Source organism: Bombus bifarius, unplaced genomic scaffold, assembly GCF_011952205.1.
Source record: "Bombus bifarius isolate JDL3187 unplaced genomic scaffold, Bbif_JDL3187 scf7180000009201, whole genome shotgun sequence".
Lineage (NCBI taxonomy): Eukaryota > Metazoa > Arthropoda > Insecta > Hymenoptera > Apidae > Bombus > Bombus bifarius.
In genome coordinates, this window is record NW_022884966.1 from 648,176 (window position 1) to 662,039 (window position 13,864).

At 31.7% G+C, this 13,864-nt stretch overlaps 1 protein-coding gene across 2 annotated transcripts in view; it reads left to right on the top strand.

Moving 5' to 3' along the window:
* LOC117214523 overlaps positions 1–13,485 on the top strand; it is a 66,567-nt gene extending 53,082 nt beyond the window's left edge. Inside the window, exons 5-8 of one of the 2 annotated variants that reach the window (XM_033460684.1) lie at positions 3,668–4,912; positions 5,886–6,078; positions 8,946–9,194; positions 10,748–13,485. In XM_033460684.1, the coding sequence (XP_033316575.1) occupies positions 3,668–4,912; positions 5,886–6,078; positions 8,946–9,194; positions 10,748–10,882 (1,822 nt within the window). In that variant the 3' untranslated portion in view covers positions 10,883–13,485. Of the gene's footprint in view, positions 1–3,667; positions 4,913–5,885; positions 6,079–8,945; positions 9,195–10,747 lie in introns of those variants that run through there. The other variant, XM_033460686.1, reaches the window with a different exon arrangement.
* Positions 13,486–13,864: the final 379 nt, after the last annotated feature.

Below are 13,864 nucleotides of genomic sequence, written 5' to 3' on the forward strand. Positions count from 1 at the left end.
ATGAAATAGCGTGCTTTTTTTGTCGTATAGTAAAACCATACAATAAACAATAAACATACCTAAACCAAAATACATGTACAAAATATACTGTCATGTATGTCATGTATGCCATATATCAACACTTACCGTGAATATTATAGATATATATTGCCTTATCCTCTGTTAAACCGAGAAAAAGAATGTTAACGTACACTCGTCGCATTTTACACTTTCGTTGTAAGTTTCTTATAACTTAATGAAGCATATGCGATCTTTATGCTACACGACATTTTAGTCTTGTTCTTAGTTACAGAGCACACCGAACTTTCCTTACAAAACAATTAAATATTGTACATTAAAATGTGGCACACCCTGTATATGAACTATGAGTGTGACGTTAGACGAATCCAAGTTATAGAGGGGAACACGTTGTACTGATTCCACTGTACTTCTATGTAAGTGGCTCATAAAATGGTTTAAGACAATTCTTCGTAGAAACAAAAGAAATGACAGTCATGACAATGCATGAAAATACGAGAAACCACAGAAAATACAATACATAATAAAAGAGACCATTGATATAACGTATGCAAAAAATGCACTGCAGAAAAACAATAGAACATAGATAGCTGCAGATTACTCGCCGAAAAAGATTATACAGACAGAAACAATACTATAGTAAAGGCTGTACACCAAGTATTTGCACGACAATATCAATTATACAGCGTAAAAGTTCGTACCTTCCTTGCAAGTGCTCATCCACATCCAAGAATATACATGATTCATAAATGCGTGTCTATACTTCAGGGAATGAATCTACACATTAAAATAAATAAAAGACTTTCATATAAATGTATGTTTATACCTGTAGGCTGCCCCAAACTTAAATGACCAAATAGTAAGGACTTAATTTACAGGCGAAAGAAAGAAGGAAATGTTGGACACAAGTTTGTCAATAAGTACTTTGTTACACAGTTATAAACAAAAATTGCAATAGATAACGACGCATCGCACCACACAGAAATTGACTGTATCACGTGTTAACAATTCTGTGTCGTTGATAGTTGGAAAATATCATATGCAATATGACAAAAACGATTGTCGTGTACTTTTATTTTCTCATTTCAAAATGTTGTCCTTGTCTTCGGATACAAGCTTATCAATGAACATTTGATCCGGAGGATATTGCTCAGTTTCAATAAACTGCGTGCGTCGTTACTTATTTCATGCATTTCTTTATAATTCTGAAACAAATCGTTTATTGACAAACTTTATATAACATTTCTTTCGTCTTTTTGCCTATAGATTATGCCCCCGCAGTTTAGCATCTGTTTAACACATCTGTTTAAGTTTAGAACATCTTGTATGTTTGTCTTATGTATCACAGTTTTCGAGTTACAGTAAATTAAAAAAACTACCGCGGTACACGTTTCTGCACGGCTTGACATTGGACTATATACAGCAGAATATGTCTTCATTTTGCGAAGAATCATTTTGCGAATTGTTCCCAAGACAATATTCTGAAAATCCTGCTTTGCCATGTTTCATGTTGTTTGTTGACCAAGCGGGATTCAATAGAAAAGAGATAATAAATTATCATATCATAATACGAACATGTTTGATTAGAATATGTTTGATTCCAAAACATGTGTCGAGGCGCGAGGTGGATTTTGAATATTTTCTTCGATCATCTCTAGCTCGAAAACCAGGGCACGTAGGAGCTATACATGTTATTTTAGTGTAGATTCACTCCCGAAAGTATAGACATACTTTTATGAATCACTCTATACATGCGGATAAAATAAATACATGTAACAAACGATATACATATTCAGACGTTAATATTCATCAAGAAAGGAGGAAAGGAAACCTGCTTAATTTACATCATGATACCGTATAACACAAACATTATACATAAAGGATAACAACACATACACACAAGAAATGGGACGAGGAAGAATAATAGTAATATTTATTAATAGCATATTATATCTTTCCATCATTTTTCATTATCTTTTTTATATCTGTTACATATATTTATCTACATATAAGTTATGTTGTATGTATTAAGTTATGAACCTTACGAGATAAAACTTGAACAGATAATCATGTTAACGTCGTTGAAAAATTTGAAAAAAATAACATAAACTGCATACAGGCTTTTACTAAAATTATTACATTGACATAGGAATTACAATTTATTGCCAAAGAGAACTAATTATTTGAAAAATTTTATTGGAAATCTATTAGAAATGCATACACATTTTATTCATATTTAATCTTCGCATTACTGATGAATATCTGATTGGCAGTACCTGGTGGCAATATAAACATGTTCATAAATTCCAAATATTTTGTGAAATATGTTTTTCATTTACTAATTTCTATGTTTAAATACAAAATAATAGAAAAAGAACTAAAAATGTTTGAAAGGATTGCGATTTCTTAGAATAAAATATAGCTCTATTTTTTAAATATGCAGTATTTAATTATGTGGCATGCAACAAGTAACGCTCCCTTCTATTTTGATCTGCTTTATTAATTCTAATATTTCTGCATGTGTGTATGGTATATATTAGAAACGATAATGAGGATTACGATGCGAAAGTTTTATCAAAACTGTTATTGCACAATGTCAAACGAACTGAGGTCTTAAAATCATGAACTGCAACTATTTTCGACATGCTTTCCGATGAAAGTAAATGATTTTAAAGTAAACTTTTTATCTTTTAAGACAGCATACTTATGCCTAACGTTTAATAATAACGCAGAGATATTAGATTTAATCCACTTTTTCTTTTTTCAAATATTTATTTTTTGTAAAGAATCGCAGGTTGCTCTCGCAATTCTTAATTATCTTTTTTAAAATACGTATTTCTAGTATTCATGAACTAACTATGACACTATTTCATGAAATGATATTCTGAGAAAAACACTCGTAACTATTAACTACGGCTCATACGTGTATACGAATATATATGGCTGACTTGGAACGGTATAACTTTGTTATTTCAGGGAATTTCAATTTGAAGTTTTGTAGCAAAATCGCAGTTTCAAACGAAGTGTTATTTTATATGCTCGAAATGCTATTTTTAACAAATCGATATTTATACTAGAATTGTTCCAAATATTATTTAAAGCGAGACACTTAATTAGAACCACTAGGATAACTTTGAAAACAATGACTTTATCGAAAATTTTTTCGGATGAATGCTACATGGATTAATAGCGAACTATTCGATTTTCTTCTATCACTTTTATTTTTCGACATTTTAGTCATCTTCGACTTTTCAAATAGAAGTTAAATTCTTATTTATAATGAAAGATACATTTACATGTACGAGTCAAGAGCTCACTTAAACTTTAGCGCGTTTGACAGTCGTTTAATAGCCATTTTAATACATATTATTATTCTTTTTTTAATGTTATTCATAATTTTCGTTATAAAGAAGAATTTGAATTTCATTTAAGAAAGGTTGAGGATGACATGGGAATTTTAATAAATGCAAGTGATAGGAAAAATCGGATAATGTATCGTATACTTCCTGACGAAGCAACACGCTCAGATTATTATTTGCAATATTATTAGTAGTAGTGACCTTAGTTACGTGTATCATTCTGTATATTATAACTTATGCAGTTATACGTTATAAATATTTACAAATATTTCTTCTTCTTTCACGCGCAGCTTTAAAACCAAAGGCAACCTGACGAAACATATGAAATCGAAAGCTCATTACAAGAAGTGCGTCGAGCTCGGCGTTGTTCCGGTACCTACGACGGTCTGTGATGAAAATATCGATAAAGAAGCTATCGCCCGGTTGGCTGCAGGTGGAAATACCGAGGAATCCTCGGAAGAGGAGGAAGAAAGCGATGGAGAGGAGAGTGAAGAATCCGGAAGCGAGGAGCAAGAAGCTGCACAGAGTTTGCTAAGTCTATCGCAACGTAATACAAACAGATTTCCAGGGCTTCTACCGTCTGGAAGACCGACAACTTACCCTTACACTCTAACTTTCCCAACGACCTCCAGGTCCGCGGACGTATCATCTACCGCGATAAGCAACAACGTCTGCTTGAGCAGTCAAACTGTCACCACGCAAGAAACTACTCTCGTTCGAAACGAATTGTCCCATCGATACTATTTCCCCTCGAGCCGAACCGCTCCGGAAGAATCGAGGACGACCGTGATTCAATCATCGAAAAAAGAAAGTTCCGACATCGAGGTGAACGGAGTCGATACCGACTCGCGAAATACTTTGGCACAGCCTATGGATCTCACGACGAAACCAGCCCTACAGCCGTTGCCCTCTTCCATACCGCAAAGAGCCAAGCCAGCAGATATTTTAACTCCCGTTTCGGAACCGGTACTGTTACAAACGATCGTTCAAACGATGGAAAGACTACCGATACAAGGAAGAGAGTGGAAACCGGACGCCGAGGGGCATATGTTGCAAGCATATCTCACTGAACGACACGTTATGGATAGTAAAATTAAACAACAATACCGAGTAGGAAATACGAAGATGGAAAAGCAACCGAGAGAGAGGGACATTTACCCGGAACAATCATCTCCGAAATCAAGAAACGCTGAATTAGAGACTAGTCCAGTAACGACTTATAACGATCCTAGCAAGATACAAATGACTATGATAGATTCCAGGATTAAGCACGTATCGAAGCATACCACTGAAGATATCAAGATGGAAATCAGAGAGAAAATTTATCAGAACAATATCGTCATAGATCGACGGTCGTTCGATATCGAATCGATTCATAGAGAAAAAGAAATAGCAGAGAGCATGAAACATACGGTTGCGCGGAAAATGGTTGTCGGGGGACCCGGTTTTAGATCGCCCTCGCCTAACGCTGCAACCACTAAACCACAAGCTGAGTTCTTGCAGCCCTCGAATGGACCTGCACCTAATTATGTCAGGTGAGCGATATTTCACATGTTAGTTTTAATTGAGTGGTAATAATACCTCACGAGTTCCTTAACTTTAACTGACATCATTCGATGACCCACAATCATTTCAATTACTTAATCTTCTTAAGCATTTCTTAACTCCTGTTTTGTATTTTTACGTGATAAAGACCAGTAGTGACTGATTGAAATGAAATGGAAAATTAAGTCATTTAGTCAGAAATAAACGATTGTGATTATTGATTACTCAACGATGTCGGATTTAGGAGTAATTAACACTTACGCTGCAAATCATCTTTCTTTGTCTAATAAGGAATTGTTAAGAAATTAACCTGATCTCATCATTGTACAATATAAATACTGAAAGACAAAGACATCTCAAATTTTATTAAAAGTTATTAATATGATTCTTTTTTACTTAAAATACGATTAGTACAGGATGATGATGCGTTTGCCCATGATAAGGGATTGACAGACCTGTCAAACAAGATCGCAAAGAGTTCCAAAGCACAGATATCCACGTAGAATAACATTAAAGATTTGACATATAAGTTAAAAACATAAACTATCGAGCACAAAATAAGGAATATCGCCATTCTTTTTACTTGTACTATTTCTGGATAGTATATGTTTGCATTACATCAATAGTAACAAAACGCATAAAGTTCCCGTACATAACATGGGAAGTACGATAAATAAATGAAAAATAAAATACATATGTAAGGTTTAATAAAACTATCAGATATTCCTCGTTTTTCATCCATTTTCAATACAATTGTAACGATACATTGTAAAAAGAGTTATTATCCGCAGAATATATATTGATAATGCAAATAAGGAATTAGCTCCATTTCCCTACAATTTATAGAAATTCAAGGTTATAGGAAAGTGGTACAATTACAAAATGTTCGATTTGTTGATAATCCTTTGTCACATTCGATGCTAAAGCAGTTTTCGTTGAAAGAACTGAGTCTACTGAATGTAGTTACAGTGTGACTGAAGATGGGAGAAGCGTCTGTGGAATTTGTAACAAGGTGTTCAGCAAACCTAGTCAGTTACGGTTGCATATCAACATTCATTACTTCGAGAGACCATTTAGATGCGAAAGTTGCGCGGTTTCTTTTCGAACCAAGGGTCATTTGACAAAGCACGAAAGATCTGTTTCTCACCACAATAAGGTAATCAACTTTTTATATTTAAATATTACATATTTCATTTACGATAATAAACTGTCTAATGATATCGAGTTAATTACTTGATTAATTACTTGATTTTCGGCCTTTAATTGTTAATATAATTACAGTGGATCCCTGTATAACGTAGGGGCACGTCCCGCATTAAAAGGAACGCGTTATACGGGGGTATCTACCGGTAAATTTATAGAACGTCGTTAACAGCTGGTATGGTTTTCCTAGGAGATGCAAACAAATATTACCATTGAAGCAGTTGAATGTGATTCAAATTGTAGATGGTCATTTATTTAATTATTTCTTTATAAGCAATTTTTTAATAACAAAAATAAATGGAAGAAATCTAAATCTTATGACTGAAAACTGCCTCACAAGTACATATATCACATATATATATTTTTTATTTATATATATTTTTACATATTATATATAACATTATATATATTTACATATATCACATATTTATTGGTTGAAAATTTATAAGATCGTCCACCGGATACAGTGATTACGTTATAATATACTTGGTTGCAAGAATTATTTCAAAAACATCCAGCCGTTTTAAATATTTCGAAACCGAATGAAACTGATATAACTTAACGACTATTTGAAACAAATCATCCAGTGTATATGTAAATTCTTCTATAGTTATCCAATTGGCAATGTACGTTACGCTATTCAGTGAGTTCATATTTTTGTGATCCTCGCATTTAAGCGAGTAAGTTTTACAATTTTCGACTGTTGATTATAAATGACACAGTGCCAAATCTGGGACATAGAAGGATTAACAGACGTAAGTAGATGATATAGTGTTTTATCATTTGTGCAAACTTTTGTTTGTTGAAACTGACATTTGAAAGGTAAAACTTACTCGCTTAGTCATTGTAAATGTAGCAACAGACACACAAAACATAAACTCACTCAGCGATGTAACATTATCAATTGAATATTGAGTGGCCTCGCTAAGAATGGCTGTTCACATACACATAGTGACATTCGTTTCAGATGGTTGTTTAGTTACATCAAACTCACTCAATCTGCTCTCGAGATATACATATTCAGAATGGTTGAATACTTTCCTTAAACAATCCTCGTACAGCAACGTAGCCTGAAATAAATATAAAGTTTCTATTTATTCGTTATATTTTTTCGTGTTGTAATGAATTGAACTTACAAGTGTACTACATTGGACTGATTTACAAATCGTTTACAAATCTACTCATGACGAAGTAAATTTATTTTATTAAATTAAAGACGAATAAAATCTTGCGGTTAAGGGGCGAATTATTTACTGTTCTCTGTGAAGATACGTGCATATGCACGTGCAACGTACAATAAGTGAGTTAACTTACAATCAGAATGATTAAATATTTAGTAAATCAATAAAGCTATACAAAAATTGTTTCTACAGAGGTTCCTACGGAGTTTTTCTGCAATAATGAAGGAAATTTTAAGGTGTTTTTTTTCAAATGCATATCTTTCTATTTATAATATAATAACATTTTTTAGGACGTATTCAAAGACGCATTATATGACGTATTTTCGACGCATAGCAAATCATAAGTTAGCGTGATTCGAAACGCTTTTATAAAAACAATTTTCAACTATTTTTATACGTTTTTGAAATATTCTTTATATATGATTGCAATTGTCATTTCACTTTTCATCCTACAAGTATTCAACATTAATAATTTTGATCACATAAAACTATTGTTTTCCTAACAACAAATCATACTAATCCATTTTCTGATAAATTATTATATTCCTATTTACTATACTAAATTGTATATATTTACTATACTAAACTAATCACTATACTAAAGAGAAATTAAAATATAAATTAATAATCTTTATTATTCTTACTATTTATTTCATTATTAATTTATATAAAATTCTTGAATCATTTTTTGTTCCGAATCTTCCATCATGATGTTATTTCCGACTACGTTATAAACTTTTTAGATTTTCTGAATTTGGTTTGATTTCAAGTTAAGTTGTGAGTCGTGAAACAAACATATACGACTAACTGCGTTAGACGCGGTATAGCTTTCGCTAGAGGAAAATTACGTGCCCAGACTGAACTTGCATTATAAATAAGCACAGTTTTACCTCATTCAGAGTAAATACATTTAAATTAAAATAATTATTGTTCCTAGATGTTTATTCTTAAAATTATCATGCTTGGAAAACCATACAAACTTCTGACAGCCACTAACATTAGAATCCCGGATGTGCCGATTATGATTGTTTTTACTTTTCTCCTCTTTCATTATTCTATTACTAGAAATTTGAGGCATCGACATTTATATTGAAATATATCGTGCGCATAGAACTTCATCTGTATGTCGCACCCGTTTTTCTAAAATGAATTGACGTGATCATGTGATATAAATAAGAACGCGTTTTATTTATATATTTTTTATTCAGTTAAATTTCCAGACAAATTTAAAAATTATTCCCTTATAATTCGATATTAACTTCAGGAGCGTACCTTATATTGACTTCGATCGTTCGACTGAATGGTAATATAGTATGATTCGTTATTCATTATTTACATTTCCATAATGTATCCAATATTTTAATCGAACAAAGTTAATTGTTGTATTATCATAGCAATGGAATATGACTGAAAGAAACGAAATTTTACGGTAATGTTTAAAGATGATTAAACTAATAGAAGCAAAAAAGTTGTATACGATCAAAGTGAACTGAATTTATCGGAGTTTGGTTAGGATAGAAGATAGAATGAAATTTTCCTAATTCTAGAGTTCATCAAATCTCGTGTTTAAATGCGATATGCATGCATATTTTTCGATATTCTAGACGTGAACTGAATTTTCGAATTTGTTTGATTACAGGTTAGTATGACTTCCACGTTCGGAGCAGCGACCACCAGCAATCCAAGGCCATTTAAATGTACAGACTGCAAAATAGCATTCAGAATACATGGTCACTTGGCGAAGCATTTGCGTAGCAAAATGCACATTATGAAATTAGAATGTTTAGGAAAATTGCCCTTTGGAACGTACGCTGAGATGGAAAGATCTGGTGTCAATTTGAATGATATTGATACTACCGACTGTGATAATAGTCTTTCTAGTCTTCAGGTAAGTTCAGATACGTTAAAAAGTTCTCCAAAATTTCATATTTATACGTAATATTTTATTTAATGCAGTAAAAAATTTATAAAAATTTGCATTTCGCTAAAAAATACTCTCATAGTATAATTATGAAATTATCCTTATTGTACATATAGATAGCAAATTTGAATTCAAATAAAAGAGAAATGTTTAATGTAAAAAATATATTAGGAAAATGTGGAATGCGTTAGAGTATATAGACAAAATAAACGATAAAAGACTTTGATTAATTTCATTTCATCTAAACATGCAATAACTTGAAATAATTATCTACATTAATATTATAAAGAGAGAGGGTCTCTTTGTGTGCATTCGAGATATCTCAGAAACTGTTCAACCGATTTGCACAATTCTTTAACCGTTGGAAAGTACATTTTCACCGGATGGACACAGGCTACATTTTATTATGCGTACTCCTCGGGGAACCGAGTAGTGAGCATAAATACAACACTGCGCAAATTCCTGCGCTTTGCATCATGCGCACTTGTCCAATTCACAGTCGTCGCCACAACTACGACCCCGTACTCTATATAATGATGAATATGCTAACATTCTTCTTTTACGTAAAGTCATCAATAACCTCGTTTATAGTCCTTCGTTAGTTCAACTTATTAATTTCGATGCTTGTTCACGTTCCTTATGCAATACTCTGATCTTCCTCGTCCACTTCTTCACGAGTGATCTTAAATTTGGCGATTCCGTCACCAGAATATGCAACTATGTAAATATATGAATATGTATTTCCACCGATCGAGTAGATCTCTGTTCTGTTCCTTTCTATAAATTCAGACGATCAGCGTTACAATCTTTAACTCTTAATCAGTTATTGTACTTTCGTTTCTTTTTTTGTAACATAATGTTAGTGTCCTTAAATTACTAAATGAATAAATATGCCGGATTAAGGTTGATTTGCACCGCACCGTTATTCGATTTCGTCCTATGACAAACGCCATTGAATCTGGAATCGCACAGTTTGCTTGGTGGGTTGACAGGATGCGATGCTATGAAATCGCTTTGCGTCGCACCGAACATGCCATTGAGATCGAATTATATCGATTGCTCGACCGCGCGCTCTCTTCTCTGGCGGCCGCGAATATTTAAAAGTAGGAGTTGCTTTCTAACAGATTTCATTACGGAATCAGAATTGGCCCTTAGCTTCGTCTCGTAAATAAAACACGTAAAAGATAGTCACAATTGTCCCGAAACACCTCTGCCTCAAGCCAAATAAATATTTTTGCACTTTTTGTAATATTAATGTAGGTATGCGGGTATAGATTTAGGGCAAGAAAGCTTTTGCTCACGAGCAATTATATGTCAGTTTGCCCAGATTTGAAAGTTTCTAGAATTAATACAATTAACCTTTTTAGTTTTAATAAAACTAAAAATATAGCTTATGTAAAGGCATTAGAATATCAAAAAATAAATAAAAAGAATATCAATTGCCCGGGTTCTACGAGAACAAAGTCGCGAGCAACAGCTAGTTAGTTATCTCTAAAATTGACACTACTCTGTTTTAACAGATGCTGGCTCAAAGACTTTGTGAAAAAGATCCTACAAAAATAGGTCAATGGGAGTCTGAAACAATTCCAAGTCAAGTGATCAGCGGTGGTGAAACTTCGTCCGATGAGGGTGAGCCTATTCTACAGCATGCGTGAAAGTGACAACCGCGAATATGTATCGATCGTATCATGTGCCAATTGCAAACGAAAATCCAAAGTCCGGTGTCCACCTTGGGAATTCTTAGTTTAATCGACAGAAGCACGAGGATAGCGCGGAAGAAAGCCAGAATTAACCTACGTTTTCCATAGAGGATACAAAGCCGGACGAAGATATACAATTATATAAGTGCCAAGTTTGCACAGTGTTTACTATGAACGAATTATAAGAACGAGTTACATTGCTTCGTTGAACATAATATCAAATCAGATTCTAGTACAAATACCCAAGGGGATAGGGGCTTGAACATACACAAGTGTAGAGAGAAAGAGAATACTCAGATATGAATTACAGACGAACTCGTAGTCAAGACAGATCACAATCACAATAGACAAACAATCGAAGACACGTATGTAGTGCCAAAATAATGCAGCGAATTATAGACATTCTGCGGTGAAATTTCAAAGAATTCGTTGCTGTAACAGATAAAATATAGCTGTAATAACAAAATACCATCACCTTTCGAAGGAAATTTTTCAAGAGATTTTCATTAACCAAGCTAATAGCGTTTATTATTGTGATGAAACATTGCAGCAATCTTCTTCCAAGATGCCAAAAAAAGCAATTTAATTACATTAAAAACAAATTCTACAATGTGGTAATGTACAACAAAAAATTATCGAAAAAAATTACTATTATAATGAAACTCTGATTTATTCAATGTGTATTTATTTAATGCGTCGAAGTATACAGAGTACAAATAGGATAATACTATAGTACAAAGATAAAAGAGGGAATTATATGTGAAAAGATAAATAAAAAACATGCTATGAAATTTCTAATTCGAGATATCGTTTTCAGAAAAATTTATTTTGGGAATTCATCGGACATAGATTGGGGTTAGTTATTATCCTATTTCGTTATTAATTGTTTTATACGACATAATTTTCTATTTAGATTTCAATCAAAGATTTCCGATCACTGAAGATACACGATGATGTAGTTTGGTAATATAACGAATTTTTGTACAAATCCGGGTTCTTCTTTTTGCTTTTCTACCAATGTCAGACATTCAAGCTCGTGATTTTTGCACATGCCCACATATATCAAACAGAAACTATAGAAGGATTAATTATTTGTGTATTCAAGCAATTTCTAAAATCAATTGTGTCTCTTTTGTTTTTCATAACATATTCCTTATTCTTTCAGTTTCAGTTATACTATTGTCTCACTCTGTATAATAGACGCATACCTTGCAATATAAAGCAGTTAAATGCACGTTAAAAATTAATTGACTTCGGAAATTGAAAGCAAAATTATTGAATACTTAACAATGCTACTTTTTTATTTTTGATACTCTAATAAACAAAATTTGCTGTGTAGCCAATCACATCATCAAAAGAGTGATTTTTTTATGTTTTGAACATTTTTATCGATACTACTTCCTAAAGTAACAATATGTGTATTTTTAATTATCTGTCAACTATCAATAAGAAAATCCTTTCTAATTGAATATTATATACTTTCCTCATTAGAGTTTGCTTTTCATATTATTTGTCATAATAAGTAAAAAGGTTAAAATAAATAATATCTGCTGTTCGGTGGACAAGAAATTTTCTGTACATTTGTATGAAATATGTGTCTAGAACTATACAATTTTTCTTTATAGATTTAAATTAAAATGTAGTATTTCCATTTTAAACAGGTAGCATTATTCATTTTATCTTGCTTTAGTCTTTTAAAAATAATTTTTTAAGTGTACACAAATAACCAAGTCATCTGTATTTAACATAGTCATACGTGTATGTACATAATATAACAGTAAATATATTGTACAGATTTATAATCAAATGTGTCATACAAAATGTACTGAAAAATTATTGAAGGTATAATGGTTTATCTAAATGCCATTCCCAAAAATGAAAGAAACATTAAACACCATTGATTTGATTCCTTTTCTCTTTCAGAAATAAAAATTATGTAACTAAACATTATAAAAAAATTTGGGCTGAATTACTATCATACTATGATATTACTATATTTTTTATTGATATATACTGGCATATTCATAGTTACAAACGTCTACATGTAATATTTCATGTCAGAAAACTACATTTAGATAAAGTATTGTATATATATAATTTAAATTTGTATTGAAATAAGTGCACTTATTATAAAGCAGATAAAAAATTCCCAATGGGTGACGAGTACAAGTAAAATAATAACGTGCCAAATATTTATATAGAAATTTATAATATTATAATTTCAATATATCGTTTAATTCTATGATTAGAAAAATCTTTTCTCAGATGGCATAACGGATAAACCATTAAAATTCTGTTTTAAAATTTTGGTACATACATGAAGATACAATCACAGTGTAAAGCGGATATTCTAACTCATTGATAATAAGAAATGCAAACCTATGTTTAGTGAGTGTTGTTTATATTCTTATAATGGTTCACATAACAGCTTTTTCATTGTCATTCATATTTTTAAAAAACTGAAGAACATATTTGGTATTACTTACAATATTTATATAACAACATGAATATTATATATTATGATTACATCTAAAATCGAATCAGAATAATACAATACAGATGAAAGAAGAATTAACTTTAAACGTAATTTTGATTAAACATTTCTTATTCAAAACGTTTATTTATGTTTTTTACGAACATATTTTAACCTCTATAAACTTTTCTTCTGAAATAGTTTACGTTTATTTACGTTTTTTACGAACATATTTTAACCTCTATAAACTTTTCTTCTGAAATAGTTTTAAATATGGCGAGAAGCTATTTTCATTATTTGTTACGAAGTTTATGGAATGAAAAATAGTTAAGCCGAATTATTTAAACTAAAAATTAACAATTTTAAAATTTGCTAAATGTGTATCTCATAGTATGAGATCTCTTAACACTGTTTCCTTTTATTGATTCAAATATTCATATATATTCATCATTTTATGAAACCTT